General features: G+C 29.4%; 1 protein-coding gene across 1 annotated transcript in view; it reads left to right on the top strand.

Annotated features, from left to right (window-relative positions):
• Window positions 1–1,582: 1,582 nt before the first annotated feature.
• The window catches only part of LOC129957563 (uncharacterized), a 37,592-nt gene continuing 15,643 nt past the window's right edge, over window positions 1,583–23,531 (top strand). The window contains exon 1 of the mRNA XM_056069926.1: window positions 1,583–1,801. Within this exon, the coding sequence (XP_055925901.1) occupies window positions 1,734–1,801 (68 nt within the window). The 5' untranslated portion in view covers window positions 1,583–1,733. The remainder of the gene's footprint in view (window positions 1,802–23,531) is intronic.

Here is a 23,531-nt window from a genome sequence, read left to right as displayed (position 1 = left end):
CTTCAGAAATGAAGGTTGTTCTTAATTACAATTAAATCTCTTATGCATAGCCTGATATTCATTATAACCTCAACACAGCATTTTTAAGCATATTTTACAGATATTATAACCTGGTTATTTTACACCAGTTTTTGATTACAATTGGAACACTTCGGCATAATGTGTCTAAACTTCACTTCAATTTCCTTTATTAAATTTAGCTTATTGTCTCATAATAATTGCTTCGGTAACCTGAAAGCATTTCAATTTAAATCAAATAATCTTTTTCGAAAAACCAATAAAAAAACTCTGGCCTTGATATAAACAATAATAATTGCAATTTGCATACGAAAATTTGATACAGACTTAAAACTGAAATTGAAAAGATTATTTAATAAATATTTTTTTACTAATAATACAAAAAAAAATCCTATATTTTAACAAATAATATAAATATTTTTAATAGGAACATTTTTATATGAACGTGAACTGCATCAGGGATTGAATCGTTGCCAGTTAGGAAATAGAAACTATGGATTAAAAAGAAGAAAATTAAAGCGGGAGTATAAATATATATGATACAATTTTATTTGGCTTCATACTCACATGGCTTACAAAATTTTAAAAGAGATTATTTCAGATTAAATCCTTTTTTAATTCATGTATATTGAAAAACAACTGCATGACTCTCAACCTGGCTTCGATGCAAAGTAATAGACAGTTAATCTATCATCTGGTCATGCCTTTTTTTTATCTTGAATTAAGGTTTTTACATTATTTAATATCACAAAAGTCTTTAAAATATCATAAAACTTAAAGCCTGCAATTTTTTAAGTAAAGTAAGTTCAGCAAGTAAGTTTTTTTGAAACAAATTTTCTGTCGTATGTCAATGAATTTTTTTTAAGTTAAAAGGCCTAAAAAAGCAATACATGAGGTAAATAGAAAAGCAATTAATAGCATGATGGATTTTCGGGAGAAAGTGAAAGTAGGATTATATTTAAAAATAATAATTAATAAAATGTATTGGAAAATAAAACTGAATGAAAAACGAAATGGAATAAATCTCAGATCTTTATTAAAACGCTAAGTAAGAAATATCGCAAAAGAATTGACAAAATTCCAATTTACAGCTTAGATCGTTCTAGACAATGAACGGGCAATATATATAATTTAAAAAGATTTTCTAACGTTTCTTATGATTTCTATTCTTCTCACGAGCCAGTCTGCGATAGTTCCAAAAGTTTCCTGAATATGAAAGCGACTACAAAGATCGTGATTTCAATAAGCAATTAAGATCAAACGAATATTTTTTCCCCTTTAATGAAAACAACAACAAAAATTGTTTGAAGAGCGCGAAATCATTTCATATTTTCGAACACAGGATGTGAATCATTTGAAACATGATAAAAAGAAAAAAATCAACAAAAATGGATACATTCTTTTTTTATTTTCATAGAAGGTAATTCCGCACAGAATTGTTCCGGTAGTAATGTGTTCTGAGAACTAGAATCTCCGATGACGTCACATTTTTAGTTTCTTTTTTTCCCCTCTTTTCCTGAGAAGAGTAAAGCCTAAGTTTTTCGTTTGTCATTTCAGTTCTAGTTGATGCTCGTGATTGATGTTGTGTCCTTATCATCGCACTTTAGTTGTGCTCTTCTAGAGTCGGCGTTTAGCTATGGCGATGATTGTTCCGACTGCTTTATAAATAATTCAGTGGATTTCTCTTTCTTACCTATTGAAAGTTCCTGTTCATAATGAATTTTGCTTTGTTTTTTGGTGGCTTATCTGTTCTTGTGGGCTCCTGCTTGATTGTATGTGTATGGTAAGATTAATTTTTTTTAATTATTAAAAGAATGCTTTTGAAAAATATGCTAAAAAATGTTTCTTTTTTTAAAAATATGTATTATTTTTACTTATAGCTTTTTTTTTTAATTCAAAATTCACTAAATTAATTTCTATATCATTTGCAGATAATCTTTCTTAAGATTGTTATTTTTATTTTATGACAATTTCAAAAATGTGTTGCATTTTTCGTTGCTTATTATCTTGTAACATCATAATATTTTTAAATGTGAGAGTTTTTATAAATACTTATGAATGAATATTTTTTTTTTGTATATTTACATTTTTTTTAAAATTTAGAAATTGATTCCTTTTTTATACATTTTTAAGAATATATAAATTTTACTTAATATTGCAATATAGTTAATTCAAAAATTAGATTTCAGAAATCATTTTAGGAATAATTAAATTTGTATTTAGAAGTTACGTCTATATTAGATGGATTAAATACACGGAAATACCATTTCAAAATCACCTGCAATTTAGAAACGCAGACTGAAATATATATGTCAATTAATTTTCTTTATGTAAATGTCAAAAACATTTTCTTTAAATTATTTAATGTAAAGATTCCGATAAACTTATAGCATTTTGTTCTATTCAAAATAGTGTACAGCATATTTAGAAGCTTTTTTTAACGATTCTAGAACTTTATGTGCCATATATATTTATCAAAAGTCATTTTTTAAATTAATATTCAAAATTATCTTCAATTTTGAAGACTGAATTACTTAAAAGGGTACTATTTTTACCATTAGATTTTCATTTTCTGTAACTGAATTCTCTAGAATTAATTTCATTCAGAGAAAGGTCTCACTTATCGGCATATATAAAAATGATACATAATAACAGTACGATCTAATGAAGTATTTTTCTAAATTTGAACAGTAATGCTTAAATAGGATATAAGATTGTTTAATCTGCTCCTTTCTCAAATAGAAACATTGGTCTAAGAATATGTTTGGAAAACTATTTCGTTTCTTCTTTGCAAACAGATATATTTATCCAAATAAATTATTTAGAGCAATAGAAATGTAACAAAATTTACATAGCGATTCATAACCAAGAGATATTTTCAGCGAAAAAAATGTTTAATAAAATTTTGAGTAAAACAAAAAGAAAACCAACTAAGAAGACGTGAAAATGTGTTAAGACAAAAGATCTGAATCAAATAGAAGACTGCCAAATTTTATTTTTATTCTTATAATTGTAGAATAGTTGTTATCTCATCAGCCCCGATATTGTATAATTTATAAGTCATTTTATTTAATGCACAAAATATTTTAAGGCATTAATTCAAATTATTTTGAGTTGCAGCAGTCATTCGATTCGATGCTCTCTGGAATAGGTTTTTCATGACCAAGTTCTGTAGTCTATGAATAATTATTATTTTTTTATTTTTAATTGCATCAAATCGTTTAATTTAGTAAGGGGAAAATAGCAGATGTTATAGAAAGAAAAGATTTAAAAAAAATTCAAGCCATTTTTGCTTTATCGGTCAGTTGAGAATCAAATAACAAATCTTGACTAATTCTTTCTGAATTTCTGAAATGGCCATCGGAGTGAAACAAGATTAGAAATAAAAAATAGATAACTTTAGTGTTGCTGAAAAGATTTTATGGAGAGCAAAATTTCGAATCAATTGTATAACTCTCCCCTATTGTTTTAAGCAATTTTAGAAGCAAATGTTTCTTAGAAGAATAGCTTAAATTTTAAATTTCAAGGGCGAATTGAATTTTACGGTACATGGTGCATAAATGTACTTGCCATTTCCTGTGATTTAAAATCTTTTAATATTATAAATATATTCAAGAAAATTTTTATTTCGTTCTTATTTATAAATTTAAAAATAAGAAAATGTTTATAAATTCATGTTTAAAAACTCGAGTGCTTAATATTTTCTAGTTTAAACCTAATTCAAAATTTATTCATTGAATATAGTATAAATCATCCATGAACAATTAAACATATCTTTAATAACTGTAAAAAATATTGCTGACACTCGAGTAAAAATGCAATATCAGCAGTATAAATCGATTATATTATATTAAATAAAGCATTGCTAATTGTATTTATTTACATTGCAAATTCTTTAAATGCAAATGAGCGATTTCAAAATTGGAATTGAATCTATAGATTATAATAATAATATATCATAAAGGTATTTTAAGTCTGCATATATCATCTATTATTAGCCGTTATATTTTTAGGAGTAGCCAAGTTAAAAAAAAATGTGTTCTTTTTTTTTTCCTTAAAATAGGAAAAATTACTCATATCAATATATCTGCAGCATACAGTATATACTGCAAATATATTAATATGCATGATTTTTTCTGTTTTAGAAATAACATTTTAAATAACAAGACAATATTGAATAATTTTTCTTTTAACTCAGGACTTTTAATTGTATACCGACGATGTATCCTTATCACACAATGCGATTTTTATAAAGAAAATAGGGAAATCATTTCAATCAAGCCTGCATATTATATAATCAAAAATTCCCTCTGCTTTAAAATTAACAAGACAGATTTGCTTTTAGACAATTTATGTTTTGGATAAATTGTTTATGTGATGAAGTAGTTAATACAACCAAATCAAGTTTAAACACAATTGAAAAGAACATTCTTTTCAGTTGACAGCCGATATTCTTTAAAAGATAGGTAAATACATATAAGCTTCCTTATTTAAAAAAAAATTCACTTTGTTTCGTCATTTGGTGTCATAATATTCTGATATAAATATTCTTTTATATCAGATTCCTTGTTGTAAGGCATTTAGTTTTGTTAGTTTTTCTCAAGGAAAAAAAATGATGTTTTAGAAAATCGAAATATTTTAAAGCGTTGGTTTGAAGATATAAATATATTTTTTATATATTTTTCTAACTAATAATGACGACTAAAACGAAAATAAAAAGACGATCAAATTTTGAAGAAGCTGCTTTATCTGGCAAAGAAGGCTCTGTTATCTTTGGATGCTATTATATATTGTATTTATCCTTTTTTTATCAAATTTAATAGCAAACTATTTCAAAATAAAATATTTTGTGCTTACTTTCAGTAGCAGAAAAAAAGATGAAATTCGTTTGCTTTAGGAAAATTCTAGTTCTTACAATTTGAATTGGAACTGTCAGAATGTTCATTTCAGACGAAAATGGGAATTCCATTTCTTACCATAGAACTAACTGTATTACATCTTTTCAATGTGATTTGACAGATATTTTGAAGAGTAAAATACTGACTTGAGAATGACCTTTTTTTTATTATTATTATTATTTTTTTTTGCTCGTTAATTTTAGCATGTTCGTTTTCGCATATAAAAAATCATGGCAGTAACTTTGTTCACAAGCTGCGTAAAAGAATTTTTTTTTTTTTTTGGAAAAGTTTATATAATTATTCTGACTTGACATCTGTTTCAAAACTGGAACTTCTAGAACTTGAAATTCTGTTGAGAACAATACTAATTATCTCTTCTCTGTCCTACATTTTCACCAAAATGGTCTTTTCCTCTTAAGTCTCTGCCGAAAAAAAAATACAACCAATCAGAATTAAAATTATTTTCGTAATATCTTTGTTTCAAATATATCAGTTTGAGAAAGCATTCGTTCTTTATATTATACAATTATTGCACGCAATAGTTGGTGGTAGGAATATAATTTTACCTTTTAAAAAATGTGGTCTTTAGACTAAGTCACAGATTCTACTTGAGCTAATTTTTATTTTTAGAGACCCGCATATTACCGTAGTATAGAGAAACATAATTCTTCGTAATATTGCCGTAATATTTTCGATCGATAGAAACCCAAATATGACATATAATTTCAATGTTATTAAAAATATCACTTACCAAATTTTATATACCTAAGATATTGCGTTTTTTAGCTATAGCGTTTACATGGATGCAGATTTATAGTTCGATAGATAGTCAACCTCTTGATGGATTTGTTTCAAAATTCAATACGGGTTTCTTCTTTAGATACCAAACCTATGTTCTAAATTTCATTTAACTAGCTTTTAGCATATAGTAGTTATCGTAGTTACTTGTTCATGGGCTTACAGGCAGACAAACTTCCTGAATAAATACATATTGTTCAAAATCTGACAGAAAACTTCAAATATGGTGATAAAAAAGGAATATTAAGTCTAACTCAAATTGTTTTTGAGTTATGTTCATAGAGAGATAAGAAAAGATGATATAATTATAAAACTGGTTGTGTTTTGTTTTCAGACTCAGAACGGCTGATACATGGAGATTCATCAAGTTTTGAATTCGAATTTTTCGACGACTGTAACAGTTTCAATATTTTTACTTCTTATTCGATTTTTTGAATGTATACATTTGATTTTTTTACATGCTTCCCATGGCAGAAAAATCTGAGACAGCTTTAATTTTTGAAGTTGGATAGTACGAAAAAATAAGTGTAAACCATCTGTTTCGATTAAAATTCAGAATCGTCAAAAACGAGAAGTTAGAGCAAATCAAACTGTTGAAGCATCCATCATTCACAAGAAAATTTATTTGGAATAAACGGTACGTTTTAGTTTACAAAGCGGAGTTTCCAATCATTGCCAATTATTTCCGCCATATAGCTAACAACTCAAAATGCATCATCACTATTGCTCATTGAATTATAATTATTTTCCAAAAATTATGCATTTATCAAAATTGATTGGCATGATTAAAAAAATCTTATTAATATTCCCGGTCATCGACTATTATTTTAATGTTATTAACATTATGTCGACAAATTTTGATGAAAAACATCTTATCAGCATTAAAAAAAGAAATTATTTCGATTTTAACTCTTAAACATCTTAGAATTATATACATTTCTTTCCTAACATTTACTTATATATATATATATATATATATATATATATATATATATATATATATATATATATATATATATAATTTCATTTTAGAAATTAATGATTTAGTTTTCAGAAGTTGTAAAATTAGCGGTTCAAGCAATTTTTATAGTTTTAATTTTACTTTTAGTAATGGGTGTATTTATAATTTTTTATTATTAGCAGAAATGCATAACTGTGTGGCGCAGCGAACTGAGATCACTTAGTGATTTCAAAACAATCACATCGTGAGACTGAGAAGTTGAACAAGTAAGGGGTAGAACCCCCTCGAGCTATTTAATCGGCCTGTGCAAAGAAACTTCATTTATATCAACAGCCGGTTTTATAAGCGACGATAGAGCTAATTTTGGACGGACCTCGTAATTTTGAACCACGGTCAGATAATAAGAAAGGCAATTGAGCAGGCACCCCATTTTTAACCTTCAGCACCATATCAGCAGAAGGATATTTTGCATCGATGAATTTAACGCGCACCAAAATCCGCTTACATGACAGGTTTTCTGTAGAACAGAGTCTCGAACCTTCGACCCCCACATCTGAAATGGCACCACCAGGCCACAGCGGTCAGTACGTTGTGAAGGATCAGATGTTTTATATAGTTGTGTTTATAAAATTACCGATATATATATATATATATATATATATATATATATATATATATATATATATATATATATATATATATATATATATATATATATATATATATATATATATATATATATATATATATATATATATATATATATTCACTAAATTACATACTGCTATTATCAATGTCATAATAAAACGCAACTGTAATGGAAAAACAAAAAACAAAAACAAAGTTTAAAATTCAATAAGTAGTAAAAATAGTAAAATTCAATATTTTTTTATATTTATTTATTAATTTTGAAAAAGGTTATTATTATTGTTTTTCTTGCAAATTATTTCATTGCATTCTTGAAGAATATTGGAATTTTTCATTTAAAAAAATTGTTCTCTTTTATAATTTATTTTTAGCTGACTTTGATATGTTTCCATAAAGAACGTGGAAATTTCCGTTTGACGACCTTAATTCATATGACTTGACGTCATATATAACTATGATGATCATAACAAGATTATTAAACATCAATAAAAAAAGAAATATAATATCGTCTGCGTAAGAAAGAGTATTATATTCAATATTACTTATATATGTTTATGTGTGTTTGTGTTTTAATTATTTCTAATACAAATATGGCAATTTAAAAAAAAATTAAAATAGAGGTACAGGAAAGCTTAAGAAAATCTTCCATAAACTTTATAAAACTTTTACTCCAAATGACAATCGAATAAATTATTTAATTGCCTCGGTAACTAGATTTTTTTTTTTCCATTACTCATTTTGAATTGAGACTTTTTACTTCTCAAGACATATTCGAGTGAAATCACTCAAAATTAAAACAAAGCAAAAATTATCATAGAATCTTATATTAATTATCTTTTCTATATTAACTGAAAATTTTGTATGCTCAGAATTCATTTAGATTAAAGGATTAAATTAGATTGAGTTCGATTTCTTTTCCTTTCTCCTTTCATTGTCTTCTATACTTATAATAAAGCTCAATGTGTGTGTGTGTGTGTGTTTTGGCGCTCTACAGGCCAGATTGTTTGACCTACAGCTACCAAATTTGGTACATGTATACCTTGGAGGTTGGGAATGTGCACCCGGGGTTCCTTTTTTCGAATTTTTAATTACAATTTTAATTATTAATTAAAAACTAACTTTCCCGCCAAAACAATCTTCCATTTTCCCCACCGCCAAAAAAATCTTCCATTTTCCCCACCGCCAAATGAGAAAGGCTTCAGTTTTTTTTTCTCCCAACAGTAATGAGGCTAGGGTTAAAATTTTTCGGCGGATTATTCCAATCGATTCTGTTTATTTTCTTAATGTTTGATGCATTTAAAATTAAACATTGTTAATGAATCGATCTTTCAGATTCATTCTGAAGTACTTTTGAATTAAAATAAAACAGAATAAAGGAAATTAAAAATTTCTAATCCACATAGCGTTACCCCAACTGGCGTAGAACAAATCACGTATTTGCGTTACGTAACTGGCGAAGAAATTTCACGCATGCGCATTCTGTTCTGATTGTTGCCATGACAACCGTTATCAATGGATGATTTAAATTATTTTTGGGTTAGTTGCATGCTTTTGTAAGTAAATTGTATTTATGTTAGTTATATACTTTTTGTATATGCTTATAGTTTTAAGTACATCGTTTTTTAAGTAGTTTTTTTTTAAACCTGTTTTTAACCGTTTATTTTAAACGATTCGTTTTATTTTCTTAGTGTTTGATGCATTTAAATTTAAACATTGTTGATGAATCGATCTGCTCATAATGAATCTAAGAAAACTCTTGAGATATTACATAAATTAAAAAAGATATTCTTTAGTGCCCATAAAGTTTAAACGCTGAGTGACTCTATTTTCAGTAATCAGATTATAAAAAAAATGCTTTGTTTCAGTAAAAAATATTATTATATTAATTGAAGATTAATTCTTTCCACTTTTATTTAAAGCATACATTCTACGGGTGCTAACAGAAAATGAGAGAGATACATATTACGTTATGACTGAAGGCCTTTATAATATTATGAATGAATTATATGACAATCAAAATTTGTTTAAATAAAAGTTTTAAAATATTTTGATGAAGAAGCTATTAAAGTAGAAGTTGCATAAAATATTTAATTATTAAAATTTTAACGAACATTAAGATTGGCGAACCGGCTGGTCGCCAAAGGCGGCTAGTCTGTAATAAAGCAGGAATACTCAAATGTGATAATTTAAAGAGGTTGCGCATTATTGCATTCAATCATCGTAAATATCAGTTTCAGTTCAGCTACTGACTGGCTTCAAAATTTTATTTGCTATTTCTGAAGTTGAAACTTCATAATTTTTTATTTCTTGTATATGTAGTATGTATGTAGAGAAAATATAGTAAATGTCAATAAATTCGAATCGTCAAATCTTTGTTTGAATCAATTGAGAAAAACGTTTCTGAAGCGTAGAGTCGATTTTCGGATACTTTTAATCGCATGCTGGGAATCAATCGCCAAAAAAAAATTTCAATTGTGACACGTAAGATTCAGTAAAAATGCTAAAATCATACCAAAAGTTAATATTTCGTTGCTATTGTACGTCAAGGCGTTCTATGGCATGACAGGTTTATCACAGAGAATGCTAGAAAAGTTTAGGGAAACCATTTCCGTTGGTTATAATATATTTTTTATTTAATTGAACCTGATCTATATTTATAAAGATTCATATTCGTAATCTATTTTTCACTCACTTCTTGGTCAGAAATTTTGTGCACTTGTATATTTTCGTTAACAGAACAATATTTTAACTTTGCTGCATCTTGATTATTAGTTAAGTATTTATTTTGAATTAAATTATATTCTCTATAAGGAGCTTTATCTGATAATAAACTCATGAAGCAACTGATTATAGGTTTATATAATTACGTGGGGGATAATGTTAAGTCATAATGACTATTATAAAAAGGGAGATTTAAAATCTTTCATTACAAAAATAAAAAAATAAAAAAATTATGAAAGTGAATAAAATTCCATTTTGTCTCGCGTCTTTTTTTTTTCTTCCCCTTTTAGCTTTTTATACTTTTAATAATTTTGACTTATTCTTCAATTTCAATTTAAATGCTCCAAATAAATTGATTTGATTAAATCACTTTAATTTCAGATAGACTCAGACACTTTTAATTCAGATGTGCTCCTTTAATTCAAACCTTCAATAGTAAAAATGAATCTTTTTTTAATGCTTTTTGTGCATATATATAAATTTATGTCCGACTTGAGAAATTTAATGCCCTTCAAAGCAACAGAAAAGCCACTACTGATTTCAAAAGTTAATTTAAAATTAAACAAATTTTTAGTGCTTCTTAGCTATCTCTTCTAAAAATATTATTTCTAAAAATGGGTTTCCATTTCAAAAAAAAAAAAAAATGATTAATTTTATTTCTAGTGAATTTTTTTTCTTTAATAGTGTTTAAAAATTTAATTTGATATTCAATCTTCAACAATGTTTTTATTGCTATGATGAAATGCAAATTAATTTTTCCATCAAATCACTTTCTCTTGTTTCCCTATTAATGTTTTCAAATAAATTACTTATTTGTTTCAGTACGACTTGATTTGAAGCTTATAAATGTTTTCATTCATTGTTCAAAGCTTTTATTATATATCCTAACTTTCTAAATATATTTTAGATGAAAAATCCTCTCCTTAAACGCCTAACAATTTTTCTTTCCCTTTTTTTTCCCCCTCCATCAAGTTAATCCGAATTCGTTGTTGCGAAAACGTGCCGTGTTGAAATTTTTATTTTTTCCCGCTTCTAATTAATCCTTAAACCTCATTTGAAGGTGTTTTTTTCTTCTGAACTGACAAATCCTTTGCAAGGTATTGATTATAGAACGTTCGAAAGACCTTTATATTACGTAACTTTAATGACACAAAACATGTTTTTTTTTTAACTCGAAGTTCATTGACGTTAGTTTAAGGCTAGAAAATGGGGGGGAGGGAATTCATCGTCGAATCTGTGCAGTTTGTCCCTTGACATAAAAAAAGAAAAATTTGTAACTATTATAAAAATTATTCGTTTTATTTTGTAACAACTACGTATTAACGCGTTTGTTTGTCACCTTTTGTGATCGCAATTGCAGACGAAGAAACTGAAACTGCTGTCGTTCCGCTCAGCGTCATTGAGCTTAGAGATTAGCGGAGTTCCGATTATCTGAACTTCACTTATCCGGATCGCCAATTATCTGAATTTCTTCGAGAAAAGAAATCCATATAATTGGTTGTTGTCTTCTTGTTGGATTTGGCTCAAAATTTGATAAGTGTCTCCACTATAGACGTTAAATATGTGTACCGAATCTTATTTGTCTAGCTCTATTCGGTTTGTAGTTATCGTGTTAACTTATATTCGAACAGACAGACTTTCTCTAAATAGATTTCACATAAAATTTGATAGAAATCTGCCAATTTTTTGTAAAGACCGTATACCAAATTTTAACCTTCCAGCTCAAAGTGTTTTTGAGTTATCTTTGTCACAGTCAGGCCGACAAACATTTTCCAAAAATGTGTTTTTCGAACTCAAATAAGTCTAAAACGTAGGTTCGCCAAAATCTCGAGTTCGAATTTTTTGACGATTACTATACTTACTCTATACTTTGTATAGGAGAAAGTAAAAAATCGTCCTAAATATACAGTCGATAATCTAGTGTTTGTGTATTAACCGCACCCCATTGATTAATTGCCAAAAAAAATCCAAATATCACTTTCTAATAGATCTTTCATGACTGTTGTTTCCGCTGGCATGCGATTATTAATGCACCAGTACATTTATTAGAAAGTATAGGAAAAACTGTCGCTGTTTTAAACTATAAGCCTCTTTTGACCAAGAAATGAACAACATAGTTAAATCCCAACTTTAACGTTGTTAATCGTGCCGAAGAATTCTTATGGCAAACGGACAGATTGTTAGATGTTATAGTTGGCTATTTTATTAATCTAACTGCTCTTAGATCCGCTCTAGTAAGTATCCTTGTACAATTTACCCGTTTGACAGTTGCAAAAGCACTTCTGCTAGCCTTGTACATGAAAAGAAATAGTTTTGTGTAGTTTAGTTCTTCAAATTGCGTAATGAAAAAACTGAAAAACAGTAACATTTTTTACCATTCCAGTTTTATTACAAAATTATCGCAAATAGAGAACTTTCTTTTACAACTTTACGATGAACTTTATTGCTTGAAAGGCATAAAAAGGCTTTCATAATAAGGCTGAAACATAGTAAAGTTGTGTCTAGCTAACTGAAGTGGAATGCTAAAATAGTTTGTCAATGACATTTCACTTTCTTGAAATAAACACGTAAAAATATCACAGTTCATATGATTTCTCAGAATTTGCTTTAAAAATGATTTGTTATGGGAAAGAGATTCCGGATTTCATAACACTTTTCAGAATAAAATGTCGTAAACTCTGTCAACTGTTTAGCTCGACATGTTTATCAATACCTTTCTTGAATGCGTGATATATTTGTGAGGAACAAAATAAAATAGATTTAAAAATAGACTTTAAATAGCCTTAAATAATAAAAATATTTTATTGATTTGAAATTTCTTTGACTTGAATAATAAGCAGCAGTGTTCGCCATAAAATAAGTTTTGAATTTTATCAAATAACAGTATTATTATAATTGTAAATATTTTGATAATTAAGAATTAAAGTGATCCATTCTTTGGTGTTTGATTAATTTTTAATCCAGTTTTGATTTAATTTCTTAAAAATACTGTAAAGAATTTAATTTCATTAAATAAGTTACTTTAACTCAAATGATGACAAAAAAATGGGAGAGAATAGAGAAATGTATTATTTTCTGTTAAAGAATCGAATTAATTTAATTTTTGTGGCATCGCCGTTCACTACTTTTAAAAAAGACATTTAGCTCAAACTTTTTGAATTTTAAAAAAAAATTGTTATTATACAAAAGAAAAATCCGATGTTAGTTTTCCGTTATTGGTAGAATAAATTAGGAAATTTTGCAGTGAAATGCCAAAATATATCGTTTATTATCTGCACTGTATCCATTTAGATTTGAAGATTTTCTACAAACTGATGCATATGTTTGTGAACTAACTTATAAAAATTGGAAAATAATGAAATGGATAATTTAAATAAATATAACTAATATTTTAAATTCAAAGCAAGTAAATATAATTTAAATAATACTTCCTCTAATGATCCACGCAAACATGAAATGATTACAATGTAAACAGCAAACGATTTTAAATAAATGGAAGTATATCACGAAAGAAGTGTAAAACAAAGTGTTCAATTATTTAAAGAACAAAAAAAATTGTTATTTTGTTGCGAATAGCATTTGTAAAACACGCTATAGGCTCAAAATTTGAACGATCAACGAAGAATTGAACGAACGGGCTTGGGTCACTTAATATTTTTTTTTTTTTTTTTTGAAGATCGTTAATTTACGAATTTTTTCCTGACTATAAAACTGATTTATAAAAAAAAAATGACCATATCCGTAAGTTGCAATTTTTGAAATAGACATTTTGGACATTTAATAAAAAATATCGAGAAAAAAATTACATTTCAAAAATTCCCGAGAATATTTAATTTATTTAAAAAAAATTCTAATTAAATGAAAGTTTCGTAAAATGAATATTTGTTGATAGCAAACGATATAAATATGTTCAACAAAAGTTTAGAAATTAATTGCAGAATCCTAAAAATTAATTAAACTTCAGACGTGGGAAATGGAATTGTATAACGAAAGAGAATATGAAGCAATAAGAAAAAGTTATCTCATGTAACAAAATAATAGTTCCAAATGTTGCAAATAGCGGTTACAAGATAGTATAATTCGGAAGTATTGAAACTGTAAGTCAAAAGAAACAAGCAAATATTAATATATTATTCTGAAAGCCATTAAATAAATATTTATTTAAAAATGAATATAGATAAAAATAAATTAATTAAAATTCGTTGAAAAATAAAAATTGGTTATATTGAAAATTATTCCTTGTTGAAGATATTTCATTTAAAAGTTACAAAATATGTTTCGATTAAAAAAGTTAAACTGCACCCAAAAATTAAAAATAGTAATGTTTTATGAATGCAAACACAAAATCTAAATAAAAAGCGCTTAATCAAGAAGAGTGGATATTTGTCGGTTTTAACGGCGGCCAAAAGGCGTCAAGAAAAAATTTCTTCAAGTTATAAAAATATACTCAAGTGCATATATATATATATATATATATATGTGTGTGTGTGTGTGTGTGTGTGTGTGTGTGTACATAACTATAGATCAAATCACGTGCGATTTTGCATGTTTGAAGATAGAAATCGCCAAATTGGCGAAATGTTTTCTTGGCTCTTTTTGGTTGCCTTTATAACCGACAAGTACAAGAGAGTGTATTTTTTAAACAATACGAGACGCAAGATATAATACTCTGGGGAAGTGGGAGGGAATAGTCAAAACGGTACTCATTATTCCATATTGATTATAACATAAGCCTATCTAAACTATAACATTTAAAACTAGGGAATTTTGACATCTGCTCGCTTTTGCTCGCCAATCCCGATGCTGTCCGATACTTACACGATCGTTCATCAGTTAACAAATTTTTAAACTTCAGTGCCTTTCATTCAATGCTGGAAGTTAAATCTTTCCATGAGAAGAACATACATTTTCCGATTCAAAATTCTAAGCTCTTCAATGAGAATATTATTTACTTATTAAACTTCAGTGCCTTTCATTTAATGCTGGAAGTTTAATCTTTCCATGAGAAGAACCTACATTTTCCGATTCAGAATTCTAAGCTCCTCAATGAGAATATTATTTACTTATATCTCCAATAGTTAAATATTGAATCAATTTTTCACATTTTGATACTAACTTAGTAGCTCTGTTATTAGCTTTTATTTTCAAATTGCCAGATTCTCGCTCGATCTTTCTTCGCATTTTGTCTTCATTTGATATCACTGAATGACCAGTTACTATTTACAAGGTTAGCATCTATATTGCTTAACTATTCAGACGAATGCTAGCCAAAAGACTAAAAATTTCCCTTATGCCGGATTTACACTCGGCCTTTTATAAGACGGCAAGTAAGCAGCGCATGCGTAGAAAGGTTGAAAAATGCTTTTCTGTCGATGGCAAGTAATTGTCGCGACGGGGCAACTACAAGTCGCTGTATTGTTTTTTTTTTTTTTTTTTTGTTACTGTGCATGCGTTTATGGAATTTGGCGGGAAAAAATTGATCACTTATCGTGAATTAATTCCGGCATTTTTTGCTCTTTCTGATGAGATGTTGTGTTCTTGTTTCATTTTATTTGTCACTTCTTTGCTATAGTTTTCCTAATTTAGGTATGTTGACCTTCTTTCTATTTTTCAATGTTTTGTGGTGACGCTTTATAAGCCAGATAACAGCTACGAGACATGAGAAATTTCTTTTGTCTAGTGGTCTTGTTACTCGGCTACGAACCCAAAGGTTGCGAGTTCGATCCTCGCCTATCGCTAATAGCAACATTGGTGACCCGATGACGTGATACCCAAAAAACCTTCATACAACTGTTGTAGCGCCCTCTACCAGAAATAAATAAAATAAAAGCTGATAAATAATCAGCCAATGAAAAAAAAATAAAGCTGATAAACAATCGGCCAATAAATAAATAAAGCTGATAAATAATCAGCCAAAAAAAAATGGATAAGACGCTACAGCCAATATATCACCACTAATAACAGCAAAAGCAGGACAAAAATCGTTCGTCTCACCTCCGACGCACTGAAGGGGGAGTTGTGTGGTGACGCTTTATAAGCCAGATAACAGCTACGAGACATGAGAAATTTCTTTTGTCTTGTGGTCATGTTACTTGGCTACGAACCCAAAGGTTGCGAGTTCGATCCTCGCCTATCGCTAATAGCAACATTGGTGATCCGATGACGTGATACCCAAAAAACCTTCATACAACTGTTGTAACGCCCTCTACCAGAAATAAATAAAATAAAAGCTGATAAATAATCAGCCAATGAAAAAAAAATAAAGCTGATAAACAATCGGCCAATAAATAAATAAAGCTGATAAATAATCAGCCAAAAAAAATGGATAAGACGCTACAGCCAATATATCACCACTAATAACAGCAAAAACAGGACAAAAATCGTTCGTCTCACCTCCGACGCACTGAAGGGGGAGTTATGTGGTGACGCTTTATAAGCCAGATAACAGCTACGAGACATGAGAAATTTCTTTTGTCTTGTGGTCATGTTACTCGGCTACGAACCCAAAGGTTGCGAGTTCGATCCTCGCCTATCGCCAATAGCAACAGTTTCTTTGTGTAAATATCCATCATTTTAATACAATGCGCAGTGAAAAAGAAAAATTCAGGTATGCCAAAACGACAATTTATAACCAAGCATGGAATGCTTGAATCAATCTTATGAAGTTGTGGAAAACATAAATCAGTTCCTTTCTACGCATGCGCTGTCTACTTGCCGTCTTATAATTGGACGAGTGTAAACCCGGCGTTACACGAAAAAGATTTAAAAAAAAAAAAAAAAAAAAAAAAAAACCGGAAGATTATTTATTAGTGTTGCCACAAACGATGTGTCTAAAAATTAAATTAACAAATAATATTGTTTTTAACTCAATTGCAGGTAATTTGGTGTTACTTAAAGCTTTAGTACAGAAATCTGTTAGTTCAGTCATTTTTACTTTTTCGTATATGTAGTATAGAGAAAGTATAATAATCGTCTGAACTCGAGATTTTGACGAATCTCCACGTTTTAGACCTCCCCCAGTTCGAAAAATACATTTTTGGAAATTGTCCGTCTGTGAAAAAGATAACTCAAAAACGCTTTGAGCTATATAGATGAAATTTTAGTATACGTCTTTACACCAAATTTGCAGATTTTTCTATCAAATTTTGAGCAAAATCCACCAAAAAGAAGTCTGCCTGTTCGGCTGTTTGAAAGTAAGTTCACAAGACAACTATAAACGGAGAGAGCTAGATAGATAAAACTCGATATACAGGAGTAATATCTATAGTCTAGACATCTATCAAATTTTGAGCCAAATCTAATAAGGAATAGACCTGCTGTCGGTCTGTACTTCTAGAAAAATTTAAGTGCGGTAACTCAAAGTTGCAATGACTTAAATATATCAAATTTGGTATTTCATTGTGTGACTACAAATGTGTGTGACTAAATGAACCGCACGCCAGGTATTAATCGCCAAATAACTCGCCAAAGATGGCACGATAGATTCAGAAGAAAGGCTAAATTCACATTAAAGATTAATATTTCATAACCATTGTACGCCAATGCTACGTAAAGTGCTCTTTAGGATAACACCTTTATTAAAGAGTATGCGAGAAAATTTTAGGAAGACCACTCCCAACTCCTGCTAGTTGTATATGTAGGCTCCTATACAAATGTATAAACCGCACGCCAGGTATTAATCGCCAAATAACTCGCCAAAGATGACACGATAGATTCAGAAGAAATGCGAAATTCCCATTAAAGATTAATATTTCATAACCATTGTACGCCAATGCTACGTAAAGTGCTCTTTAGGATAACACCTTTATTAGAGAGTATGCGAGAAAATTTTAGGAAGACTACTCCCGACTCCTGCTAGTTGTATAGGCTCCTATAGAGAAAAAAAATTTCAAGCATTTTTATATTGATTCGTGTTATTTTATAGTCATTTTGCGGTTTGTCCGCAATTGCAGCGACTTTAAAATCTGCGGATATATTTTAGTTTACTTTATTCATTTAAAAATCGTAATAAATAAAATATGTCTATTTCAGTCAAGGCATAAAACTAAGACTTCCCTGTTAGATTTGAATCGCTTTAGTTTAGTAATCGTTATAAGTAAACTATTCCATTAAAAATTGTAATAAATAAGATACTTCTGTTTCGATCAGTACATGCAACGAAAACTGAGACTTCCCTGTAAAATTCGAATCACTTAAAATAATAGAAGCACGCCTAAACAAAAATAGAAGCACGATAAAGATTTCAATGATTACCAACAAAAGCATTAATTTTTTTTCTTTAAAAACCATCATCATTCAACAAGTAATTAAAAAAAAATGTTTCCTAATATTCTTTTATTTGTATTTTAGAAAGTATAATTTTCTAAAGAAGTACATATCATGCAGTGCCATTATAAGATGCTGTTCTATTTTTCCCCCAAATCCCGTTTCATCTAAATATATACGACACAATCGACTTTTACTTATTTTTGCTGTGCGTTTTCAATTTCAACTCGCCCGTGTTTCGTTTCTCTCAAAAAAAAACTTTTTTTCCGGTTGAATGCTCTTCTTCATAATTGTCCTAATTCAATTTGAATGTTCTCAATAAGGAAATTCTAAAAACTTGTTTATCCTCTTTGTGTACTCACTTCACAGAATAGTTGATTCTTATGAACTATAAAAGGATCTTTCCGATTTTGTATATAGCTTTGCGCATATTTTGCACGCTTAAATTTTTAATTTCGCATATAACCAATGAACAAATTGAAAGTATTGTAATCTTCCAAAAATTCGAACCATAAATTTTTAGGAATTTTCCTGTGTTCGAAAAGCATATTTCTGGAATTATAGTTCTATTAACATAATATAAAAACGATTTTAATAACACGGATGAAAATTGTTTTATGGTCTTTAGACAAAATTTGTCAATTTCTGTCAAATTTTTCAGAGGAAGTCTTTTCTGTCCGGTTATCTGAATATAAATTAATAGAATAACTACAAAATATAAAGATCTAGCTAAATAAAATTAGCTTAAGTTTAGCCTTTAAAATACAGATTTTTTAAAAAACTTAGTATTAAATTTTTGAAAAATTTGGCTATTTCTCCGTCTGTATTTTTGTATGCAATGTCAATTATCAATTTTTATCTTTTTCAAGGTGTTTTTTCCCTTCCAGTTGGATTGATATTGATATATCTAACTAATACTCATCCAACTGTTTAGATAACTCAGTGTTTTAGTCACTGGGGGCACAAGATGTAGTTATGTTATACGTTTTTGTATGTACGTAGACGCAATAAATGCGATGCCTTAAACCAATGAAATTCGGTACGGGATTTTGGGAATACAACAATAGTTCCCTGTCAAATTTTAGTTTCATTTGGGTTTTAAAAAAAAAAGACGTCGGAAAAATATTCGCACCATAGATTTAATAAAAATAATAAATTTACGCCAAAGATCTATATTTCGCAAGTGTCGGTCGCTAAGGCGGTCCAGTAATCCAGTATTTCGAGCTAATCAATAAGCTTCAACTTTTGTCAAATTAGATATTTTACGAATCATCTAAACCTTTATCCGCTAACATGATTCATGTTCTGTAATTGCAAATATGCATGAATCGCCAATGACAGCACAAAAAAAAAAAAAAAAAAAAAACAATGGCGTAATTTTATTATTAAAAGATCATGACTGAAGGTCCGTTTGTAGATCCTCAATGCAGGGAGTAGTTCTCTTTTGTTCGAGCTTATTATCGTTCCGGTACTTTCCTTTCCCCGAAAAGAAGCTGAATATCAATCCACGAAGAAATTTCTATCATTCTACTATAGATTTAGATCCTGTTTAATCTGAAATCTTTTTGAGAATTCTTTTTATGGGAGTGTATCCGGAAAAATTTTGGAATGAGATGCTTGTTTTATAAATAATCGATGAAAGGTTTTTGTATTATATATATATATATATAAAAGTTACGAAATTTCCGGGGTTCGTTTGGATAGTGGAAGTGATATGGTGTGGAGAACGCTCAATCAGCAGGCGGCAGTAGAAAAAGAAACAACGACGTTTATTTACACGAAGACACACAGGACAGCACAAAAACGACAACTATATACAGCATAGAAGACAATTATCTTCAGCCGAGACGTGCAGCATACAACCAGACTCTACTGCAGACAGTAGCGCACAGCTTAGTTCAGCACTAGCTTCACTCCGTCGCTGCTCCGCTTATCTCTGGAAGGCCAGTTCTTTACCGTCGATTCCGACTACTCTCTTCTCTGTCGCTTCCGACTATTCTCGTACTCCACTGGTTCACGACTGCCCGGCAGCTGCGGCTGCTTCCTTTTATAGGTCTCAGGAGGCGGGGTTAGAAGCCTCTCAACCAATCAGGAACGTTCGAGGCGTATCTCCGTTCCTACTGGACGAATCGGGAAAAATCTCGATGTTTCGGGTATAATCTATTTCGGCGCCAAAGTCGAGAAATTAGTCGCCAAATGGTCGCCAAGCTCTGGGACCTCCTATGGAACCAACTACGCTGGGAAGCCGCATCACAGATTCGTAACATTATATATATATATATAATACAAACAGAGACGCAGTAAGAAAAAGAAGGCGAACCAAATGATCACCAGTCCTATATAACATGGGATTTCCAGCCATGTGGCGATTGAATACACGTGTTGAGGGACGGAGGAATCATTTTCACTTGATACGTAGAACTGATTGCGCAGTAATTTTTACACAGCTTCATACGTGGAATGGGGATCAGGAAACAAGAGAACACTTTAGAATGACCCCTAGGAAATTAATTTAGATTAAATTAAATATTAAAATATCATTACATGTGTGTGTGTGTGTGTGTGTGTGTGTGTGTGTGTGTGTGCGTGCGTGCGTGCGTGTGCGGTAGGTTTCACGGAGCGCTTGCACTGTGGTTCTTATTCAGCGAATTATGCTATTATTTAAAAAAAGGGGAATAACAAATTAAATACTTTACAAAATAGACAATCAACCTATTCAACTCTTTCATATAGATACAACGGATGCAGATACAGTATTTTTTGTGTTTCTCATATATATTTAAAAGTTATAAAAGATGGGAGGGTCAAAAAATAATAATATGCTCCGGACACTGTTCATCCTCACTACAGTTACTAGTTTCATAATACTGGTGTGGAAATTGGGAGAGGGGTGCAAGCTCAGATGTCATTTTCGTCGTTTCACCACAGTTCAAAATTATGATGTCCATCTCAGAGTAGTCCTTATATTGCTTCCAAACTAAATGTCAATATAATTAAACTAACCTACCCTCACTACGATTGCACACATCCAATTACACTCCAATTGTATTAAAACATTGCATAATTTATTTTACAAACTAGCATGAGAAACCATAAGGTTAGAGATTATAACCTTATGTTACATTTCATACTCTTACTGTATATTGGTGGTATTGTGCTAATATACACACGAGCAGACAGACAGACAAACTTCCCTTCTTTCAAAAATTGAATAAAATCTATTGTTTATTGTAGATGTTGCATTTAAATTTCATTCTTATAATTCATTATACATTTGATTTATCGTGGACATGGATTTAGAAAAAAAATTTAAGGTTACGATAAGGGTTGTCATGTAGATTTATCGAAATATTATAGCCGTATTTTTTTATGGTTCCAGATCTTTCTCTTTCAATACTTTGTGTATGAAAAAGTAAAAAGGATGCTTCTGATTTCACAACTTTGTGTTATTTAAAGTTTTTATATGGAATCAAATGATATTATGTGTTAAATAATTGTTTATTTTCATACTAAAATGCGAGATGCATTTTGCTAATTTTCTTTTTTTGGAATTTCAACTTATTAATAATAGTAAAACACAATTTCTCTCAAATGATTTTAAATTTATAATCAAACACTTTTAGCTAGCCTAAAATTTTATATATAGTCATTTATATCATTACGTTATTACAATACAATAGTAAACATTATCTAATTTTAATTTATTAAGAACCACAAAATTTTCAGTTGACTTTCACAACGTATATTATATCATCACGGCTGTCGTGCTGAAATTACCTTAAAATGATTGAAAATAAATATTTCAATTGAATTTAAATTTATCGAGAATCTCAATATGTTTGCACAAAGTGATGCATTTATGTTGACATGTCTAAAATTCTGAAATTTAATAAAGCGGTTGAATATAAGCATTTTAGTTGAATTTAAATTTATGGATAATCACAGCAATTTCAGCTTACATTAAAGTTTGCGCGTGGATTATATTTCATTTATATCATCATGAAATTGCAGTAAAATGGTTGAAAGCAAACATTTCTATTATCATGAAAGATTATTTCATTTTATTTCCATTTCTTTTATGTTCCGATCGTTTCTCTCTTGGAAATTTTACGAGCTCATTACATACGATATTTACCAGAAAACACTCCAATCCAAGAAAAAAAAATGTCAGTTCTCAGAATGTGAATTTCGCAACGAATCGATTTTTCTACTTTGTAAAGTGTGCAGACAGCTCTTATTTTATAGCAGTCCATTGTTTTTATGCCACCTGTCAACTAAGTTAGAGCGACCTCATTTTTACGTTGCATAATGCCATCACTCTTTCAATTTATCGTCTGATTCTCACTTGCATTTAAAGTGATGACTTAACGGAAATTGGGGGATTTTGACAAAAGAGTCTATTTCATAGACTGTTGATATGAACATTATTATAATAGACAGTCAATATACAGCGGGAGTATTATTTGATTTACATTCTCATATACGTAAACAATTGAACACTTGCTTTCAGATTCCTTTTCTATCCCTCTCTGCCATCCCTTCGTCATTAACAAGGGCGTGGTAGTGAAGGGTGGAAGGCGTAAAACCCTCGAAGGTCACGACAATCCGCAAATGAGATTATTATCCTACCCCCTCAAGGCCCTTTTTTTTTTTTTTTTTTTGCTTAATATAATAAATAAAAAGTGTACATTTTGGCTGCTTTCTTTTCCATGGATTGGGCATAAAGGAGGTGCACAATTTTGTTCATAAAATCATATCCGAAATCTTATTCATCTTTTTCGATGTGCTTTGGAATGACCATGACTACATACTCATTAATATGTAAACTGTCAACTGGTTCCCCCCTTTTGACTGATTTAGTCCGAGATTTGAAATAAATCTACAATTTTGATGATAAATCTGCTTATCAAATTTCATTCCATCAATTTTTTTTTTTTTACTTTCTTTTATACATAGTACATAGAAAATAGTAAGTAAGGAAAAAAATGATTTTTGTTTTATTATAATTTTGAAAAATCAAATTCCAATATGTCTTGACAAGTAGCAAAAAATCTGAATTTAAAATGAGTAATGGAAACTACACATCTAGTCACTGAGGCAATTAATAGCTTGTTTGAAGTAAATTTTGAATTACTCTCATTTGAAGTAAAACTTTTATGAAAAAAACTTTTTGAAGTAAAACTTTTAGGCGCACGTATAAATCTGTCGTGGTCACAAAGTCC

Source organism: Argiope bruennichi, chromosome 11, assembly GCF_947563725.1.
Source record: "Argiope bruennichi chromosome 11, qqArgBrue1.1, whole genome shotgun sequence".
In the NCBI taxonomy this organism is placed as follows: Eukaryota; Metazoa; Arthropoda; class Arachnida; order Araneae; family Araneidae; genus Argiope; species Argiope bruennichi.
This window is presented reverse-complemented; position numbering and strand designations above follow the sequence as displayed.